This window comes from Vigna umbellata, chromosome 5 (assembly GCF_029865625.1).
Source record: "Vigna umbellata cultivar VRB3 chromosome 5, Vumbellata_1.0, whole genome shotgun sequence".
Classification (NCBI taxonomy): Eukaryota; Viridiplantae; Streptophyta; class Magnoliopsida; order Fabales; family Fabaceae; genus Vigna; species Vigna umbellata.
The window spans coordinates 52,397,669-52,420,620 of record NC_142169.1 but is presented as its reverse complement, the minus strand read 5'-3'; the positions used below and the strand labels follow the sequence as shown (position 1 = coordinate 52,420,620).

General features: G+C 30.0%; 2 protein-coding genes and 1 long non-coding RNA gene across 5 annotated transcripts; 1 reads left to right on the top strand and 2 right to left on the bottom strand.

The window, feature by feature from the left end:
• Nucleotides 1-64: 64 nt before the first annotated feature.
• Nucleotides 65-1,870, bottom strand: LOC148198584 (uncharacterized). Its single transcript, XR_015779863.1, has 2 exons — nucleotides 1,717-1,870; nucleotides 65-329 (listed from the first exon to the last, which is right to left on the bottom strand). It is a non-coding gene; the product is annotated as an uncharacterized LOC148198584 (long non-coding RNA).
• Nucleotides 1,871-8,153: 6,283 nt separating this feature from the next.
• LOC148198583 (uncharacterized) lies at nucleotides 8,154-13,833 on the top strand. Its single transcript, XM_088091931.1, has 6 exons — nucleotides 8,154-8,593; nucleotides 8,707-10,008; nucleotides 10,705-11,449; nucleotides 11,782-11,870; nucleotides 12,238-12,304; nucleotides 13,695-13,833. The coding sequence occupies exons 1-4, from the start codon at nucleotides 8,336-8,338 to the stop codon at nucleotides 11,844-11,846; spliced, it is 2,370 nt and encodes a 789-aa protein (XP_087948057.1). The 5' UTR covers nucleotides 8,154-8,335; the 3' UTR covers nucleotides 11,847-11,870; nucleotides 12,238-12,304; nucleotides 13,695-13,833.
• A 3,569-nt stretch (nucleotides 13,834-17,402) lies between these two features.
• On the bottom strand, nucleotides 17,403-22,546 carry LOC124831184 (histidine acid phosphatase family protein). Of its 3 annotated transcripts, XM_088114875.1 has the most exons (13): nucleotides 22,341-22,546; nucleotides 21,961-22,075; nucleotides 21,708-21,795; nucleotides 21,196-21,489; nucleotides 20,773-20,931; nucleotides 20,099-20,239; nucleotides 19,909-19,965; nucleotides 19,367-19,505; nucleotides 18,582-18,686; nucleotides 18,261-18,457; nucleotides 18,095-18,136; nucleotides 17,864-17,987; nucleotides 17,403-17,532 (listed from the first exon to the last, which is right to left on the bottom strand). In XM_088114875.1, the coding sequence occupies exons 2-13, from the start codon at nucleotides 22,068-22,070 to the stop codon at nucleotides 17,510-17,512; spliced, it is 1,479 nt and encodes a 492-aa protein (XP_087971001.1). In that variant the 5' UTR covers nucleotides 22,071-22,075; nucleotides 22,341-22,546; the 3' UTR covers nucleotides 17,403-17,509. The 3 variants fall into 3 exon arrangements, with proteins under 3 accessions (XP_087971001.1, XP_047161050.1, XP_047161051.1); XM_047305094.2 differs by having other exon boundaries at nucleotides 17,403-17,987; nucleotides 21,961-22,111; nucleotides 22,341-22,545; XM_047305095.2 differs by having other exon boundaries at nucleotides 17,403-17,987; nucleotides 22,341-22,545.
• Nucleotides 22,547-22,952: the final 406 nt, after the last annotated feature.

Genomic DNA, 22,952 nt, shown 5'->3' with positions numbered 1-22,952 from the left:
TGGTCCTTGTCTTTGTGTGGCAGGATTACATGTTCCTTAGGTGGATTGCGGGACTGCTCGAGCATATCTTTAGGGGAGGCTACAGATTATGTAACATCCCAATTATTATAGCATTAAACTATAATAGAGTTCTTACATCATTGATACAATAGAACAGTTGATAGGAGGAGGAATAACAGTTTTCCTCATTATTACACAAACCCAAACTCAAATTTCAAACCAAATACAATTCACACTTAAAACATAGACAAATTATAAGGCTCATTCTTATAACTAAGCTTCCGTCGATCCTCCATCTAATGCTTGCTCCACCGGCATATCACCAACTTCTGCTCCCATCCACCGGATGATCATCGCCAGACAAAACACATAACACAAAGGAACAACCACACAACAGACAAAGCAAGGGTGAGCTAATGCAACATAAAATGTCATGGTAAATTAAATTAATAACCAAATTTCCAACTTACTGTTATATTACTCAATAATACAATAAACATACCATAACCATCGTAAACTCACTCATCTGGATCATCGTATGAATATTGAACTCTTAGCTAGTTCAACACTTGCAGTGGTACTTTACTCAGCTACATCCTATCCTACTCTGTCCCCCAAGCTGGATCTTCGGATATGGATGCACTTATTTGCTAGCACAATTATTCTATCCTACTCTGTCCCCCAAACTGGATCTTCGGATATGAATACAACCACTGAAGCTACATCCTTCCTACTCTGTCCCCCATTGTGGATCTTCGGTAAGGATTTCCCACTCTCCACTACATAGCTTTCTCTCTAAGTGAGATCGAGACTATTGAGAGCATAAGAATGAACCACTAAATCTGAGTTCCTATATTCATACGTACAATACTTGACACAAAATCAACCAGGAGTTCCTCCTTGGAACTCTATTCCACACTTTCTATTCATAAGTACACATGTCAACATGTTATCATCTTTAGTCATATCTCAAGAAAATAACTCTCACATACTCAGACATTTCACATCCTCACAGAAAACATTACACATAACTCTTTATGGTCTATTAATTCGAACCCTTAAGTAGTTCAAATAGTTTAGATACCCTCACCGATGACTCCGAAAGGGTCAAAAACCCCCATATCGACCTAAAGAACGTCCAAAACGGACATCCAGAACTCCCAAAACGTCAAAAACATCAAAAACACTAAATTTATCACGCATAACTCGCTCCAGCGAGTTGACTCATTCACTCTAGCGAATTTACTATTCCAAAATCACGAAAATTCACTTTCCGGGCTATACCGACTGTTCCTTCCATCATACCGGCTTTATAGACGTCCAAAAACTCATCTCCTATCAACAATCCATATTCATCCAAATCTTATAATCATCTAAACTAAACGTTTAACAAAGAGGTAGCGGATAAATAGTCCGGTCCAAAATTTCATATCAAAAGCCTAGTCTCCTTTTTAAATCCATAAACAGATTCAAATTCTTCGATCTATACGTATACAAAAAAAAAAACTTCCACCGATTCAAAATACTTAATGCGAACAAGATCTCTTCAAAATTATCAAAACAGAAGCATATCCCGATTCCAAACCGTAGATCAATTCAAAAGACACAACAGAAACAGAATTTCATTCTAAAATCATAAAGAGAGTCAAAATCCTAAACATATACCAAATTTAAAATCATACAGAAACAAAAAGACTCAAGGTTAGCTCCCCCTACGGTTTTCTCCTAAGCTTGCTTTCAAACGGTTCCCCGACGTTCCTTTGCCTTAGAATTCCTTCTCGTGGCTCCAAACTGAGCTCTAAAACTTCTCTGGTCCAATGCTTTTAGGTAACAGTTCTCAGATTCAACTTAGGAATTCTCTCAGCCCCAAAACCCTCTTAAATAACCAGAAAAACGTGTTTAAATAGTAAAACGCGTTTACTGAGTCAAAACGCGTTCAAAACGCGTCCAAAACGCGTACAGCGAGTGAGTCTGATTTTGACAACTTTTTCAGTCCGGTTGAACCCCTTCCCGATGTCGGAATTATGCGTATAAGTACTCGAATCGAAGCTATTCGAGTCTACTTTCTAATGGAAAAAGAATCAACTTAATATCTAATTTGTACAATTAATTATAATTAAAATACCAAACCATGTCAAAGTTGACAGCATTGTATTTTGCATATAAACTTTAACTTTTGTTACAACTTGATACATTTTTGGTTTCTTACTCTAATAATGACCCGAGATTCACATTTTCCTTTAATTTTTCAGGGTCTTACAGATTATCTATAGGGGAGACTACAAATGTCCTGTAGGAGAGAGGTTACAGGTGGGCTGTAAGAGTGACTACAGTTGGTGAGGTAGGGTACATTAGTGAGATGGACTTTTTTAACTATGGTAAGTGCAAATGGCGAGAACTTTCAATTATTAAAAATTTAATGAATTACTTTACCTTTTTAAAGACAAAATTTTAAATGCTTCATTTTTATGTTAATTTTAGTATATTAACCTCTATCTACCTTTCTCTATTTCTCACACGCTCACTCTCTCTATGTTTGTCTTTAAAATTTATATTTATATACTTCTTTAGTCTATTCTTTTGAAGAAAAAAAAAGAGACACATAATCAATGACCTATTAAGAAAATAAGGTTAAATATGTTTTTAGTTCCTAAACTATTGGTTGTTTCTGATTTTCGTCCCTATTTCAAAGTAAGGTACAATTTGGTCCTCATTTTTTTCGAAACGTTCGTTTTAGTCCTCAAAAACTAACACCGTTTAAAAATTTGGTCCTCATTTAGTCAACAAAATGAGGACTAAAACCAAAGTTTCGAGAACTAAAACGAACGTTTCGAAAAGAATGAGAACCAAATTGTACCTTACTTTGAAAGAGGGACGAAAACCAGAAACGACCAATAGTTTAGGGACTAAAAACATATTTAACCCAAGAAAATATATATAAATTTTAGATGATATTATATTTTTGTCTATACTTAATCATGTTTATTATTCATATCTTATATTTTCCTATTATCAATTAAAAGTATGAGTTAATATTAGAAAATATGTTTTTTTTCTTTTAATATGTTTTCATCTTTAATTTTATTATTATTAACTAGCGTAAACACATATATTATCACATCTGTGTATACAATTTTTTTAAATATCTATAAATTATTTAAATTTTAAAAGTAGATATAGATAAAATTATTTAAATTTTAAAAGGATAAAATTAGAAGAAGAAAAATTATAAGTAATATCGTGTAAATAATTTGTTTATTATGAATAATTATTTAAATTTAAAAAATAGTTACTAAAATAATAAAAAAGTATATAATTCTTTTATAATGAGCAATTATTTGAATTAAAAAATATAGTTATTAAAATAATAAAACTGAAAAATATAGTTACTAAAATATTTATTACATAAGAGTTTGGTGGTTGCATCAATCCCCCAACAATAATGAAACTATGAATGGGGAGTTTGAGTTTACAACAAGGATGAAAATGGAAGAATCAAGAAGACCCAAAGAAGAAGATGGATTGTTCCCACAACTCCTAGCTCGCCTCCAAGAGCTCCAAATGAGAGAAAATGTGTCTAGGTCTCAAAAGATGCAAAGCCCTTCGAGTTTCAGCCCTAAATAGACCAAATTTACCACATCAGCATCGCCACCGCTCAGCTGCACCCCAGCGGCAGCAGTCCAGAGAGCAGGCGCTCAGCTGCACTCCAGCTGCACCCTAGCGGCAGCAAGTCGAGATGAATGGGGCTCAGCTGCATGCCAGCTGCACCCTAGCCACAACACTTATGTTCAAAGTTCTTCTTTTCACACTTCTTCATGCTTCTGTGGTTCTTTGATTCTTTGGATTGGTGCACAAACTTCATGTGAGTGATCTTCAAGTAAAAAGTGGGGATTAGTGATGAAATTCAGTCAATACAACACAATATGTAACTACTTAAAAACACAATAAAATGAGGCATAAAAAAGGTGGAAAGCTAAGAAAGAGTTGATTTTGTTTACTTATTCATAAAAGAAATATAGGTAAAATTCAACGTTATCACCCTGCCCGAGGAACCCAAGGTTGAAAGAACCCAAACCTTGCCAACTCTATGATTTTAGTGACTTGGGACTGAGTTCGTGTTCATTACAGGGTTAAATTTCCAGACTGAGAACTTCAGATTGGTGATTCCCATCAATATGACCCCGTTTTCATCTTTTAATGAGGATGTTTATGTTCAAAGAAAAGGTTATTATTTACTGTTTGTGTATAAACCACGAATCCGAATGATGGGTTAAACGAAGTTAATGGAAGTTGTACTAAAATATTTATTATTTAAATTTGAAAAGTAATAATTTAGAGGATGAAATGAAAAAATATAATAGGTATAATACCTATTTTGGTCTCAATTTTGGTTGAAAAAATTTGAAATGGTCCCAATTTTTTGTTGTTGTTTAATGTAGTCCTAAAAAATGTAATATGTGTTCTTTTTTATCCTTTTAGCAAACACCGTCTAAATTTCTTAACGGTGAGATGTCTAGATGTCAGTTGGTTTATTATTTTTCAAATTGTAATTAGGATTTATTGAAATTAGGGTTAAACTTGGATTAAAATCTGTGTCACATAATTGCCTCTACCACGTCAGCATCTTCTTCTACTTATCACCAACCAAACCCTAACCCTTTCCTTTCACCGTCACCCACCACCTTGCGTCAGCCACCATCAACGCCGCTCAGGCCACTGTGACGAAACAGTTTCTCCACCATCCTTCATGTCGTCGACCACCATCAACTCCTCGTTCAACCACCACCAAGCACCACCACGAAGCTTCGCGCAATCTTCTTCTTCGTGAAGCAAATCACCGCGAAGTCTGAACACTCAAATCAACGAGCAATCCAAATCGCGAAACCTGCAAGGTGAATTCCAGATCATCAGATCATCTCCACCTTCACGTATTTCTCCTTCGTGCACGAAAAGAGTCCAAATTGCAAAATCCAATTCTCGCCGCCATGGATATTCATCATCATCATCCTCTATCAAGCACAATAGTCGCACCATGAAAAACCTGCACCCAAAAAACCTAAAACACTACAGAAACCCTAGAATCGCGACAATAGAAGTTTATCTTCCTCCTTACGCAACCTACAAAAGAAAACCTAATTGCGAATTCTCCATCCTGAGCCTGTCTCCTCATTCTTCACGCGAACCTGCAAGGCAAAAACCAAACCAGCCAAAATTGCGAAACAAAACAGAATGACACCCCTTCATTGTCTCTAATTGCGCCAACGTCCCTAATTTCAATAAATCCTAATTACAATTTGAAAAATAATAAATCCAACTAACGACGCCAAAGGACTCCATGTAAGCCAATTTCACTATGTAATTGAACATCTGCACATCTCACCGTTAACAATTTAGACCGTGTTTGCTAAAATGACCAAATTGAACAACACTTACATTCTTTAGAACTACATTAAACAGTAAAAAAAAATTGGGACCATTTCAAATTTTTCCAACCAAAATAGGTATTATATCTATATAATTATAGATAAATTTTTGTAATATTATTAAAGATAGGATATAAAGAACTAACACACTATCCCATTTTTATTTTTAAAATTAAAAATTAAAATAAATTAATATAAACAAGTTAATACACAAACCAAAGAACTCGCTTCTAAAAGTAGTATTTCAAGCTTTCTGGATGGAAGATGTTATAATATTGCTACGACAGTCTGGGTCCCCATGCGCAGGCAGCATATAACATAATGGTGAGAACTTGCAGTCGCTCTCTCTATATCTAGATTTAATTTTCAATCAAATAGTGAGTTTTTAAAAAAATAATAATAATTCAATTAAAAATGATAATATTTATACTAGAGAAAAGGAAAGGCTTGTTGTATTGAGTGCTTCTAGACTTTTTGGCTTGCACCCAAATGATAATATTTATACTAGTGGCACCTCCTTAACCAATGGTTAGGATCTTGCCACCACAACAGTCATCTAAGGGATATAATTTATTCTCTAAAACTTTATAAAACATTCTTATAATTCTAAACTTATCTAGAGACATCTTATGAATAAGCATTTCAAAATATTTTTGTAGATTATTTTAGAATCTTTCTAGATAGGATTTTCTAGAATGTTATTTGGGTCTTTGCTAATATTGAGCTTTTATCTTCTAGGCCTAACATACAAAATCAATTTATATTCCAACACTATCTTGCCTTGTAAGAATGCAATATTTTTATTTTTCTTTGATAATGAAAAACTGCAGTTTTGACATGTTCTTTTCTTAATAAAGAAAATGATAATTTCTAGAGTAATTTTGAATTTATGTTCCAAAAATATATACAGAAATTTGATTAATAAGGGAAACCTTGAAATATATGGTATAGGTTTTAAGCAAAGAATTACTTCGTTAGCCAAAACAAAAGCAAAGAATTACTACGTTAGTCAAAACAAAAGCAAAGAATTCGTAAAAGTTGATGCTGAGGAAAGAATTTAGAAAACATACAGAATCTATTTTGGAGGAAAACGAAATGAAAAAAGAGAACCTTTCAATATTGTAATTGGAGATCTATAAAACCTTCATTTTCTTCCACAATTCCAATATCAGCGTAATACCAATTTCAGCATAATACAACCTAAATACAGTCTCAAGCAGGTACTATTTAATATTTCACATATTTTTTTCCTCTTATTACCACTCATTCAAAATATTTAAACTGAATCATTCAATCGAAATAAGAATAATTAAATTAGAAGGGATCGAATTGATACTAACTTTATTTTCTTTTAGTTCCTAAGTTAAAATTATTAATTGGGTGAGTTAGTTGAAATTTTATTTAGCTTCTTTATCTCACTGATCATGTGCTAGTCGTATCAGGATTATGATTTGTTTAGATTATTTAAAAGGATTTTCAGAAGACAAAAATAAAGTATTTTTTTATAAGTTATTAAAAGAAATTTATGCATAAAAGTATTATTTCAGGTTGCTGACATTTTCCCTACAACCACATATGGATTTTTATGCTGTAGAGCTACTTTGGGAGCACTATGTGAGAACTTTCAATTATTAAAATTTTAATGAATTACTTTACCTTTTCAAAGACAAATTTTTAAATATTTCATTGTTATGTTAATTTTAGTATATTAACCTCTCTCTTCCTCTTTCTATTTTCTCACACACTCACTCTCTTTATGTATGTCTTTCAAAATAATCAATGACCTATTAAGAATATATATATATATATATATATATATATATATATATATATATATATATATATATATATATATATATATATATATATATATGTATATATATATATTAGATGATATCATATTTTTGTCTATACTTTTTTAATCATGTTTATTATTTATACCTCATATTTTCCTATTATCAATTAAAAGTAAGAGTTAATATTAGAAAATATGTTTTTTTTTTCTTTTGATGTGTTTCATCTTTAATTTTATTATTATTAACTAGCGTAAACACATATATTATCACATCTGTATATGCATTTTATTGTAAATATCTATAAATTATTTAAATTTTAAAAGTAGATATAAATAAAATTATTTAAATTTTAAAAGGATAAAATTAGAAAAAAAAGTATTATAAGTAATATTGTGTAAATTTTTGTTTGTTATGAATAATTATTTAAATTTAAGAAAATAGTTACTAAAATAATAAAAGAGTATATAATTCTTTTATAATGAGAAATTATTTGAATTCAAAAATATAGTTATTAAAATAATAAAAATGAAAAATATAGTTACAAAAATATTTATTATTTAAATTTGAAAGGTAATAATTTAGAGGATAAAATTGAAAAATAAAAATATACAAAAGGTGTATATATAATTGTAGATAATTTTTTGTAATATTATTAAAGATAGGATATAACGAATTAACACACTATCTCATTTTTATTTTTAAAATTAAAAAATTAAAAAAATATATAAACAAGTTAATACACAAACCAAAGAACTCGCTTCTAAAAGAAGTATTTCAGGACCGAGATGCTGTAAAATTGCTAAAAAAAAAGTTTGGGTTCAATCACCGTGAAGCAGCACAGATAACGGTGAGAACTTGTAGTCTCTCTCTATATGTAGATTTAATTTTCAATCAAATAATGAATTTAAAAGAAATAATAATATTTCAATTAAAAACTACTTATAAAAATGCATTTGGAAAAGAAGAAGTTCTCAACAATTTGTAATAAAATATCTACTAATTATCAATGTGTTTTTTATTTTTGATTTGAGGTAATGCTTTGGAAATACTTATTATATATTTACATGTTTTTATTCCTTTTTTGTTTTTTATTCTTTTTTGTTTACATATACTTGGATGGTACAGATTTTACGTAGGAAACTTATTCTTGCTAAAGAAGAGACTATTGAAATAGAATATCCAGAAGCAAACCAATTACACTTTGAAAGCTTATCGAGTTTAAGGAAATATTCTTCTGGAGATATCATTGACTGGGCATCATTAAAGAAAGTGACTGTGAACCATTGTCCCAACATAATAAAGTGTGGTTTGGGAAGAACAAAATCAGTAATCTTGGAAAACCAAGCGTCTCTGGCAGATATTTTTGAATCATCGGTTAGTTATTTCTGCAAGTTCTCATGATAGATGAAAGATTTAAGTTTAATTACTCTTTTGTAAAATTATTTTATATGCAAAATAGTAACAAGAGAAGAAATGATGTTTTACAGAATGATTGGTTTTCAACGATTGTTGAATATGAGATTGGTGACACTGAGGAATTACACAAAAGAATACATAAACTTCGACCTTCACATTTCACTAACATTGAAGTGTTTCGAGCAAAAAACTGTGATGAAAAGTTGACTGAATTTATATATATTTTGATGAAGAGGTCAAAAAAGCTTCAAGTTATTGAAATTCAATGTTGTAAAACATCAGGATATCTATTTGAAATTTTGGATCCTACAATTGAGGATAAAGAGTTGAAGTGTTTGAGAGGAATAAAGGAATTAAAGGTAATCCAAGTATATGAGATGGTGTCATTATTCCATTTGTATAATGCAAAATATTTTGACTTCAAAAGTCTGCAAATTGTACACCTCAAAAGTTGTCCCTCTATAGAGGTTCTATTCTATCCATCATCCTTTTCCACATCCTTTTCCACAGGGCTTTCCGAACTAAAGGAATTAAAGTTAGAGGCATGTGAGGATTTAGAGCAAGTAGTACATGATGGCTTCTTCGACTATTCTGTGTCCTTCCCAAGATTAAGTAAAGTGGAGCTAAAGTCTCTCTCAAACTTCTGGAGGTTTTCCGAAAATTGGGGAGATTTTTCAAGCTTGAAAACTTTGATAATAGAAGAATGTCCTTGTTTAAAAGAGTTCACAATCAACCAAGCAATTTTAGTAGATTTCTTAGGTCTAACGGATAACACTTTATCTGAGTTGGATGAATTGAGATTAGATGGTTGTGACCTGTTGCTCTACGTAGCCTTCTTTAAGACACCGCCTAAGAAGATGAAATTGAAGAAAGTCTTTGTGAGTAATTGCTATCAATTGAAAATGGTAATACTGGTGAAGGAAATACCTAACTCTATAAAGCTCCTCCACGAATTAGATGAATTGATTTTGATTAATCTTCCTAATTTAACTCACATCATCGACAAAGAATGTGTTAGGTTATATCAAAATCTACGTACCCTACAACTAGAAAGATGTGGGTTTCTTCATTGGTTGCCAATTCCTCTAACTTTAACAAATATGAAAATTTTGGATTGTGATTCCTTGCATAAGACAGTGGTCATCAGAAAAGAAAAGCAAGAAAAAGTAAAAGTCATTTTTTCTCAATTAAAGGAGGTTATTCTTCAGAATCTAAGAAATTTATATACTGCATTTCCTTTTGGGTCAGAATTTCCATCCTTGGAAATACTGAAAATAACAAATTGTCCTTCTCTAATCACATTTGTTGAAGAACGCAATGATTTGAAAGAACATAAAGAACAAGCTGTTTCAACATGTTTTTTTCCAAATTCGGTACGTTTCAATTTTAAATTACATATATATGTATAATATTCATTATCATGCTGTGCATGCAAATTAAAATTTTTCTAGATTTTATATTTCTACTCATGTTTATTATTATTATTATTATTATTATTATTATATAATCAGGATAAATAGTTAGCTTAATAAAATAAATATTGTTATATTTTATTTTTAGTACAACAAAAAAAATAATAGAATTTTTTTAATTTTGTTAGTTTTGTATGATCTTTGATATTAATAGATGAGGTGCATATATTTCATATTTATTAATTGTCATGTGTTTTTATCAGAAAACATTAACATTGATATATATGTAATAAAAACTGTGAATTTAAATACATTTGCGTAGAGTTGAGATAATAGCAAGATTAATTGTATTAATTAAGGTTCATTTTTTTTTTTATATATTTACTAAAGATTATAAATTTTTTTGATAAACAAAACTAACAAAATATTTTTTTTAAAAAAAGATTTTTATTTATTTTTTACTAAAAATGAGATGTGTTAATATTTTTTTATACTAAACTCATTATTTATCCTATAACTTATTTACTTTTTGTATTGAAAATGGAATGAAAGTACAAAATGTATTAACTTGTAGATAGTCATGGTTTTTAGTTTTGTTTTACTTTGATTTGTTGTTTCCTATTTTTGAAATTTAAAACTGTTATTTATTTCTTACAGTTGTCATTGGAAAAGTTGAAGGTGCTTTATATAATAGATCAAGATATTAAAGAGCTTTGGCACTATAGTTTGTCTTCTGAATCATTTTGTCAGATAGAAAATTTGACTTTAAGCAACAATAATAAATTGTTAAGTGTCGTCTCTTCTAGACTGATCATAAGATTCAACAACATGAAATATTTGACTTTAGACAAATGTGAATCATTGATTACAATATTCATTCTTGAAGATGATCATCCTATGCAAGAAATGTTTCCTCAACTGAGGAAAATATCATTGAGTAACCTAAATAATTTGAAATTTATATGGAACAAAGAACCTAATGTTCCATTCTTCTCAAATTTGGTGTCACTTTTCATTGTCCATTGTGATAGCATTGAAAGTTTATTTTCACTTTCTTCCTCCAAATATCTTAAGAAACTCAAATTACTGAGGCTGTATAGTTGTAAAGAACTAAAGCAAGTGATCTCGAGTGATGAAGATGAAAATGTATCTACCAATTTTCCCCAAATGAAATGTCTAGTATTGAAGAATCTTCCAAAGTTGGTGAATTTCAGTCATTATCATGGAACTCTTGATTGGCCTAGTTTACAAACTTTAAGGGTTAGCAATGTTCCAAGTATGAAAATATTTTCAAGAGGCAACATCAACACACCACTGTTGAGATCAATAGATATAACATTTATTAAGAAGCTTTGGTTTGAAAATCTAAACGAGACTATATCATTTATTTACAACAATCCAGGTATGCAATTTTAAATTCATAAAAATTAAATAATTATAATAGAATAATATACAACATGTTTACACACACACACATATATATATATATATATATATATATATATATATATATATATATTATATTCTTTATTTTGGAAAAGATGTTTCTTAAAAAACATTTATTTTCATATTTTAGATTATTTCTCTTCGTTACATTACATATGAAATTCTTTGCTTATGTTTATTTGTTTTGTATTCCTAAAATTTTCCTTTTTTTTTTAAATTAGCTTCTCGGAGGTCTTGTTCCAAAATTTTCTCATACATTACTGTGTTTATTTGCATGTGTTGATTAAGAATTAATTAAAGTGACTCAAATAAAAAAAGAGGAACAACTTCTACAACAAGACAACAATGGATAAAAGAATGAACATTAATCTCTTGAGGTAATGTCCACTCTTATCAGTTATATAGATCATGCTTTCAAAATAAGTTATGTTATATATTCAACATTCATATCAAATGATAAAGAAACATAATTTAATTTGTTATTTTTATGATTTTTAGTGTATTCTTCGTAATATAGAAAGAGTTTACTTTTATATATATATACATAAAAGAATCTATAAAATGATGTTTTATAATTGATAGTATATTTAAAATAGTGAAACTTAATTATTTTAATAATAAAAGGCTTAAGTATAAATAAACAAGTTTTATTAATTTAAAACACGTCATATATTTAGAAATCACATTTTTAGAGTTCTTTATTTTCTCTCTAAGTTTTTTCATTCTTGGGTTATCTTTTTGAAGAATCAAGACATAAGATTACTCTTTGTGGCGACCTCTTCAAGATTAAGCGATGAATTTATCAATTTGAGTAAGTTAATTTTTTGTCTCTTTCCTAAGTTTAATCGGTTCTTCTTTTGCATATGGGTCTATCTAGTCTACATGTATTTTTAGAGTCATTTCTCTATTGATCAATTGTTCTAATGGCATACCATGATCAATTTGAACTGTTTAAGTTGTTACAAAGCTTAAGTAAGCTAATTACAACTATTATAAATTCTAAACTAGTTCAAATTGATTGAATGTGTAATTGCATATGTGATTGCATGAGAAATTGTTAATTTTAATGAACATGTGCAGTTGAACTGGAGAATACAAAATGTTAAGTTTACATATTTTAGGTTATATGATCAATTTTAGGAATTTGATGAATAGTATAATGAATGTGATGGCTTGAACTGGCTTTCACTGAAAGACATCAAATTTGTATGTTTGTATTGAAGTATTAGATTGGAACTTGATAGGTCTAAATCTACATAATTGCAAAATTTCTTTTTTGCAATTATACAAATTCATTGGGTTAACGATTGTTTGGGTGGGTGACACCAAAGTTAGAGAGCCTACTAACTTTGTGGTCGCTGGACAATAATATTTTCACTAAGCAACTCTAAAGTTAGAGAGTTCACTGACTTATCATTGAACGCTTTTGGACTTCATTAGGTGAATTTTGGCATATAAATTTCTAGGAGCTCCAATGGTGCTCTCATTAGGCGCGTACTAAGCTTGTTGAGAGATTTATTAAGAGAATTATCCTAGTGCTACTATCGTTGGACAAGTTTTCCAGTCACTAACCGGGTGGATGATCTTGCTTAGCAAGACTAAAAGAGTGATTCAATCATTTCCATGATAAATTGTTTGTGTGGATTTGAGTCATATGAGAAGTATTGGCCGTATATATAAGTATATGGATGATAATATGTATGGTTGGAATATGTTTAGATATGAACTATAAGTATGATAGGATTTTCAAGGGAAAATATTTATGAAGTATGTTTCTAGGAAGTGCACTATTAAAGTAGGGACTAAGAGAGAAAGTTATCCTAACACTCTACTAGTCATTTAAACTCATATAGATGAGAATGAACTAGGGGTTCAAAGAGGTTCTGGTGAAAAGTTCTTTTTGAAGTTTTAGTGACTTGTATAGAATTTATCTTGTGGGTTAATGTTATACATCACAAGTGTTAAACTTCCTTCTAGTCCAACATGAATGTGTTTTATTTGAATAATTGAGTCTAGAATAATATCTTTTGATGTGATTGGTGTTCTAAGATTGTGTTATTGACTTGGCTTATCAATCTTGTGGGTTAATAATTGAGTCTATATGATAAATTCTTTTGTGCACTAGTTTATCCATATTTTTGCTTATGTTTTTTTGTGTTGTTTCTCTTCTTTTTCAATCATCACCTTTATGGTGTGAGCAGATGAGGAATTAGGAATCGAACTACCTATGAAGGGAGACAATGGTGCAATTGTGTAGTTTAAGATTTCAGTTCTTCTGTTTAGAACTCTTGAAAAACTCAATTTATGTTTTAATCATAGTTTCTTAACATTGTAGATAAATCCTAAATTCGTTTCAGATGTTTAAAATAATTGTAATAGTATTATGGATTTTCTGAATTATATTCCTTTGCTTGATTAATTATGTGTTGTTTTAATTAATGATTTATATTATTATTTGGCATGTTATATACATGGCATTATATAGTTTTTTTTTTCAATAATTTAAACTGATTTGAATGTTGTTTAAAGGTTGTAAAGTAGTTTAAGAGAAAAACTATTTAAAAAAATTCAAGACAAATTAAAGATTTTACGTTAGATAAAAATAAAGAAGATGAAGTAAAATGAATCATAAATATATTATGTTAAATAATATTTTGGTTTCTTAAATGAATTTGTTCATAAATTTAATTACCCTATCTCTATCAATAATTTAATTATTTTTATATTTCAATAATACAAATGAAAACACAAGAAAGACAAAAAAGAAACAGATATATACATTCCTTTTATGTAATTCATATATATATATATATATATAATTTTAGAAAGTGTGGAATAGTGAAGATGGAGTTTGCATTGTGACGCATTAATCAATAAAAGAAAACATCTTCATGTTTTTTTATATATTTTTCATATTAAATACTATCTTATATTTATTAAAACAAATAAAATATTATCTCATTAAATTTATGTTAATATAGTAGTATATTTATTTATTTTTTATATTTATTTTAAAAACTAATAACTTATATTTATTTTAAAAGCTAATAACTTATGTTTATAAAACAAATAAAAAACATGCCCTTTCACAAATTTTTCTTTTACAATTTTGGTTTAATACCCTATTTTGTTCTCAGTTTTGCTCCAAAATGTCAAATTAGTCCATCCTTTAAAAAGTGCGTCAATTACGTTCTTACTTAATAAAATTTATATCAATGAAATCCCTTTCGTTAAATCCGTACAAACGACCTTAATTATTTTTCTCTCTCTCCTACTTTTTCTACTATTTTTCTCTCTCTTATACTTTTTCTACTTTTTCTGTGCAATGCAGCAGCTTTTTTTCTCTCTTCTACTATTCTTCTTCTCTTTCTTCTACCAATTTTGTTAGTGATTTAATTTTATAACAAAAGTTAGTGATTTAAGCATAATAACTTAAAAAATATGTTTTATAGATAAAATTAAATAATTATCATTTTATCTTGATGATAAATATGATATAAATTTAAATATAAATAATGAATATTATATTAAAATGAAATTGAAATTGTTATTTAAAATTGTAAAGTATTATTATTATTATTATTATTTCGAGCGAAACTGGAGACAAAATAGGGTATTCAACTAAAAAAATATCATTTTATAAGTTATTTTGATATAATAATAAAATAGTATAATTTAAGTTCAATTCAATTTTATACAACAGTTAAAAAAGATTAAGGTTTATTTTAAATTGATTCTATTTATAACAAAATCTTCAAAGTTTGAATAGTTTGAATTGTTTTTTTCTATTCTAATATTTGTTTTTTTTTATAATTTTAACACATAAATTTGGAGTAGAAAGAAATAATTGTTAACTAAAGAAAACTACAAGAATTGTCTCTTCTATTTTTTTTTAGTGGATAGAACATTTACTTTATTATTTTTTACTTAGAACTTATTTTTCTTCAAAAGCAGCTCATCTAGTTGGTATAATATATATTGTACACTAGTTCGTTGAGCTCAAAAATTAAGCTAATTATAAACTCTTAGCATAACAGTTGTAACATCTCATTTTAATGGTATAAAATTACTAAAATATTACATTACAGAACCACTTAGATTAAAACGAACTTACTAGAAGACAATAGATTTACCCGCAAGGGGTGAAAAGTGTGTTTCTGTACTCAAGCCATCAAAAGATATAATCCCTAGGACGTGCAAGTCCTTAAATAGAACATAAAAATAACAGAAAATTGGTCTAAGCCCACGAAACTGGTGCTCAACGCCTCAAAAGAGCGCCCAACGATAGTTGTGGCACTAAACTAACGCTCAGCGGTGGCGCTCAGGCGTAAGACAGAATGAAGATTATTGGTCTAATTATATGAGACCCAATTTAATACTTGATTCCTAAATACATTGTAAGAAATAAGAAAGACCAAATACAAATTGTAATCATAATGAAATGGATGAGTCAAAATGTTCCTATTGTAGAAATGAAGGTCATAATAGAATGCACTTTGTTTACTTTATTTTCAATGCATTTATCTTTATTCCAATTAATAATATTTATCGAACTCAGAAACTACTTTAATCACTTATTTATTTAATTCTTGTTTCTTACATCAAATCATTCAATAAATTTAGTTACATAATAAAAAATTATTCTTATTTATATTATGTAAAACTAAAAGATAAGAAGTATAAAACAACATGGAACACAATGACAATGATACAATATTGAAGTTAACAGAAGTCATCACAACATAACACAATTTCACTTTATTTTATTACAAAACTGAGATCGTCACAACATAACAACTTTAGCTAATGATTACAAAATTAAAGTCATGAAAGCTTGATAAATTTTCAATTCATTGAATTAAAACGGAAGTCATCATAATATAATACAACTTCAATTCATTATAATTCATTATAGTACAATGGTGAAGTTGTCATAGATAATATGACTTTACTTTTAATTAATAATTAAACTTAATCAAGTTCATCTCAAGTTTGATAACTTAACTTTTCACAAAAATCATCACCACAACTTCAATTTATCAATGTCACAAAGTACGACATCATCATTTTAAAGTCATACTAAGTTAGCACAAATTTAATCATATTCAAAAAAAATTTATAACACCATTCTTATAATTTTACAACGAGATTACAGGATAAATTTCCCCATTTTGGAACATTATGATAAAATCGAATTCACATTATTAGAAAATATTAGAAAAGATGAAAATTAATTTAAAATATTGAGTTATGCGCGCTAATGAATTTGTATATAAGTTAACTCTAAAATATTGAATTTGGTACGTTTGCTTAAAAGAAATCTATATCATAATATGCTAATTATATCTAATAAATTATAAACATCGACATAATATAATTTTCGTGATAAATTTTTTATTGATTCATAATTTATCGAATGTTCTGATATAATGTCTTGCTGAGGATTAATGAACTTTATCTAACATTCTTCAGTGTATCATTGTTTAAGGATCATATGATTAGCTAATAACTTTAATTAAGGGTCATCCAATAATAGATTATTATTATAATGTTACTAACTTATAAAATAGATATTTAAAAATCAGATTTTATATAATTTTTTTAAACTCATAAGCAGTATAAGTTTGTTTTGTTGATAATAATACATAGAATTAAATGCTAAAATCAAGGTGAGAATTTTTTTTTGGTGAAAAAAGGTAACGTTGACATTTGTCAAAATATGCGTAAAGTTCACACAGTAAATATAACTAGTCGATGACACGGTAACTCTAACTCAGCAACACATAAAACCACTTTCTGCAACATCAGTCTCCTTTCACATTATTGCAAACAATTCATATCTGTATTGGCTTATTTGATTCGTTAAATCGTATTCGACAGCAGCAGCAAGAAACACGAAAATGTGAGCATTGGCAGAAGTCAGAGGTCAGCTCCATAATCTACTGTTCAAAAAGAACAAAGTGGAGTTCGTGAGAGGCTAATGCATCAGTTACATCAAGTTACACTATCTGTGGTATCAGTAGAGTACTGAGAGTAAACCTACCAAGGGAGAAAAAAAACACATTTAGAACTAAACTTTCCACCTCCAAATTCTCTGGGTCTTAGAAGGTAAACATGGGAGGGCTCAAGCTACTCAAGCACTAAGCTTAAAAATAGCAAAGGCATTACAGTAACTGATAGTAAAAACAAAAACAAAGGCGTTATCTACTGGCAGCATAACCAAAGTAAAACTGATTCTCTGCTAGAAGGAATAGACGCTCATATTTGAAAGTAGATAAGTAACGATGATACCACCAAGGGAGCCGAACGTAAGATTTGAGGCTCCTTTCCTAAGATACAAACTAAAATTCATCTTTCGAGTAGTTATCACCTTTCGCTGATGAGAAAAGCCACTGAAATATCTGAAAAAACTTGCTGCCCGATGGCTCATGCTCTAGCTTTGGATTACAGACTGTATGGTAGTCATGCTTCTGATGTGGTGCAACAATTTTTTCCTGTGGGGAAAACTCAAAATTAAGAATTGCAGAATATAAAACAGCATGCCGTAATCAATATAACAGATTAATCATATTCATATTCAGTAGTGGGACTATAAAAGTACCTTGAATAGTTCAAATGGGCAGAGATCAGAGCCATCACAACCCTGTACACGATGACACATACCGAGTTATTGACAAATGATATCTCAATATGATTTTAGACAATAACTGAAACATTGCAACCCCCGGACCATAACCATTGGTAAAACTAAGATAACAGAAGCTTACTGGCAATGGAATGGGGTGTTCATTGTGTAACACCTGCACAAAGTGCTTGCTTATAGATTTATCTGGAGCAGAACAACTATACAAGACCAGCATGTTGTTACCAGCAAAAGGGGCTACAGTGCTACCCCGCCATTTTCTTTTCTGTGGAGGCATTGGAGGCTGCTGTAGAGGTTGTTCCTTCTGAATTTTTTTAATCTCTGCACTTTGTTAAAAGAGAATATGTATAAGCACGCTAACTACTAGTTAGTAATGAAAAGTAAAGAAATAACAACAAAATTATAACTATGTACATATTTCAAGCAAAGAGTATAAAAGTCTCACCAGATCCTTCAAGAAATAAACCAAGGAGACATGAGAATGGAACTAAGGTTTCAGCATGCGCAAACCGAAGTCTTGCCTTTTCAAAGCTGCCAGAAGCATGTTTTTCTATAGAAGCAATCAAGAAAGGGGGGATAAGTCAAGAGTTCACATATTCAGGAGACGTGCTTCAAAAGGAGAAACAATAGTTTGTAATGTAAAAATAATCTCCCTTGCAATTTTTTTATTACCTATAATTTCAATAACAGCTTTGAATGAGCACGCATACAAACATAAATAATCAGCACGGGGAAAAGAGTTTGACCCAGTTTATTAATACACAAGACATGTAAATGAACAGAAACAATGAGATGCAAATTACATAGTATTTATTACTGGAGATTACGTAATGTAAAATTAATATTGCCTATTTTCTTGGAAGGCAGCAAACATTTTAAAGTTATTCTAGAATGAGAGGCATCTTTTCCCTTTAATTACAACAAACAAATAATGACTTCCTTAGCTAAAGTATGTTCAAATAAATTATTGGCTCAAAAAGATATTTGTTTGATCAAAGTACTATAAAACATAGCTAAAATGCCAATGGTTGTTAGCTAAGGCTGAATATGTGTGTACACACACGCATTATGACATATGGAGTCTTTGCCTCAGGTATTTGTGGAAAAGACAATTTTAACATATGATTTACCAGAAAAGGTTAATCTATTCATAAATATTATGAGTTTCAATAACAGGATATGGCATGAAGACAAAGATATAGTACACACTTAAGTACAAAATTAAACTACCTTCTTTAGCTATGATAGCCTGTTCCATGGATTGAAAAACATCTTCAAGTAATGGCACTCCCATTCTATAGTTTAGTGATTTACCATAACCTTTCAGAATAAACATCTCCAAATCATCTGTCCACTCAAGCAATTCAATCTATGCACACAGAAATTAGCATATCAATAAACATCCAGCATATATTAACATAATAAACTATTTTTCGTTTGTCCACTCAACAGTAATCACACGATTGGCCTAGCATGAGTAATAACTTATCTGGAGTTATCTCTTTTTTTAATTCTGCTTCTTTGCAGCCAGTTAAAAATGATGCTATTTGAATGGAATTTTCAGTTTTATTATAAATCAACAAGATATTGTAGAAACATCACATCAAAAGACTGAAACGTGCTTTTCATATATCACAAGGTCAAAGTTAAATAATTTCCTGACATCTTTATAATTTTGTATTCTCTATTTAAATATTTATAGACCTTCAAAAAGGAGATCGCTAAGATTTGATCATAGATTGCATCGCATAATGACTACAAAATAAAAGTACCTCAGAAGGGATGAACAGACCACACGCTTGATTAGTTATATCCAACAAGGATGCCTCCTGTCATAATAACGACAGATTAAGCAATAAAAAAGAAAGAAAATTATCAATCTCCAAAACCTCAGTTAAATGATTATTTATAAACTCAAACTGGTAAAGCACAAAAGGAGCTGGGATTAAAATTTATAATAACCTGTTTACACAAAAACCAGAGAGAAGATGTATCCTCCCTGGTAAAATTAAGGTAATGGCGTCCAATCAGTGCAGATGTAATCTCATCCAAAATGGGTTCCTTAAGTTTACTAACTGCAGGTTCCTGGTTTTTCCGATAAGCCTGCACCATAACCCAAGAAGAATTACACAACAGACAAAAAATTACAAAAGTAAGCATAAGCACTACCTTTAAGAAAATTGAAGATCCCAAATTATCCATTTAACCACAAAGTCATGCTCAAATATTTGGCAAATAGTAATTACATGCTGCCTATCAATTACGTCATATAGCCTCTTGAAAGCACAACAACTTTCACATCCAACCAACAATGGACTAAACATGATGTAAATTTGGAAATTTAAATTCATTTAAAATATGTTAATTTCCTTCAGAGTGGGATAACGAGGCATAAGAAACTTTGGCAATGAAATGAGCAGACACAGAAACATGGTCATCAGTAATTACAACGTAAAAAGGGTGACGTTCAGCTTGAGTGATTTTATATAATGGCTAACAAGCATGTTTTCAAATAAACATTAAAACATATGAATTTGTCTAACTATAAATTCTACAATTACATTGAATTTTGTCAAAACACTTGTAACTAATGCATTAAGAGTCCTGCATAAAAATCAACCATGACTACAATTTACCTTGTAATTATGACAGCAGTCATGAAATCTCAGCAGTATGTCACTAGCACGGCTTTCACTTGTAACAGCAAAGGCTCGATGACGCCCAGGTCCAAGACTTCCATTGCCTCTGAAAAGCCCCATACCAAATGCCACAGCACTGGCAGATGCTCGGGGAATCTGTTTACATGATAAGAGATATGAGTTAAATAAATTTGTAGCTTCCAAATGTCTAAATGCAAGTCCATATGTTATATTGCAGTTAATAATGCAGTGGAACTGCAATAAATCAGCATCAAATCAGAACTCCGTCATCAACTTGAAGCAAAAATACTCTTTTTGCTTCAGATTAATCACCATGTCTTTACTAATCCAAAAACTACTAGTGTTATAAATTGGGTAACAAAAACTAAACTAAAATATCAAAATCGAAGATAAACTCACCTGAGATGCCTTAATAGGATATACGTCAGGATGGTATTCTTCATCAAACAAATTTGGAAACTTGGCTCTAATCCTGATTCCAAGATCATATAATTCTTCCTCTCCTTTGCTAATTAATTCACCACCCCTAAGCCTTCCCTGCCAAGGAGATTTCCATCCATTCAGCCAGGAAGGAACCCTCTCCAAAGGCAAATTTCGCTCTTTTGCATTCCTCACAAGATCTTCCAGATGAGCAGACAAATTATCTAACTTCTTTATCCTTTTCTTCGTGGGAGAACGAGTTCCATGCCTAGCCTAAGTAAAGTAGCATCACCATCCTCTTCCATTAAGTTAAGTGCAACCAGTCAACCAGATAGTTAAAAAATATCAAATTTTAATCAAAACCTAAACATTCTAGAAATATTAACTCTTGACTCAGTTCAACACCATTGTACCTTTCTGCCGCAAACAGGATAACAACATAACACATTCATAATCAATAACAAAACACTTCAAATTGTCGGGAAAGTTACCACAAGATTCAAATGGATCGGAACACATCCCTCCGGGATTTTAGAAGGAACGAAGTTATTGTCAGCAATGTCTTTCACGGCACCATATCTGCAAAGAAAATTAAGACAAACAAATTAATAAAGTTAGCAAACACATGCATGAAAAATTGTCATAAAAAAGTTCTAGGAAGTAAAAATAAAATAAAATCCCAAAAAATGGGCGAAAAGAAGATATAATTTGTCGAATCAATTACAAACGAAAAATGAGAGAGACCTAGACACAGTGGAGAGGTGCTTGCGAACATCGAAATCTTCTTCGGCGTTTGAATAGCCTATCAACCAAAGGAATAATAGCAGAGCAATGGCCATGATAGAATTGCTCATTCTCTCTGCGTTTTCAAATTCGAATTGGAATCAATCACCAACTACAATCATAAATTTAATAGTTTATGAATTTTTTACACAACTGGAAAACCAAAAACAAAAAGTTATCGGTGTCTCCAGTGCCGTCAATTCGCCAATTGGCTGAATAAGCTTATAATGGATTCAATATTTGACTACCCTCAAGTTTACAAAAGAATTATCTGGTTCCATCTTACATCAAAACCAGGCACACAAAGTAGACTAAGGAACGAAAGGGGAATTGAATCTTACCAGTAATTCTAAAAAGAGTTTGGGGAGAAAGAGAAATGAACGGTTTTGATCAGGCTGATGGATACGACTCTTGTGCGAGATTGGCGCAATGGCGGTGGCACCTGCAACCGGCACCGTTTGTCTGCGATGGTCGTCGTTTAAGGTGAGTGGGATGGAAAGAGTTACTCGCTAAACGCGGTGTCGTTTAAAGTGTCCAAAATATGGAATAAGTAATGGTTCGAATTATGAAAAATGCGATTGACATATGCTTTTCAATTCAAAATAACCATGGATATATTTGTTATTTCAGCAGGGGTAAATATAATAAAATGGATGAAAAATAATGGATAATATCAAATTTTAAAATTATAGAATTATAAAGGGTAATAATTTTAGAGTTATAGGATTACACAGCATAAAAGCTATAAAATTATAGAATACATAATATGAAATAAATATTTTTAATATAGAATAAGTTTAGTTAATTCGAGATTTATATGCTTAATTTTGATGTTTGAACTATTGAATTTATACTTTTAAAATTTTAAATCAAGCCAATTATTTAACAAATATAGCTGTTTATTTCATTTTGATTGATTAGTTTAATTGTCACATCTTTTAATTACAAATAAA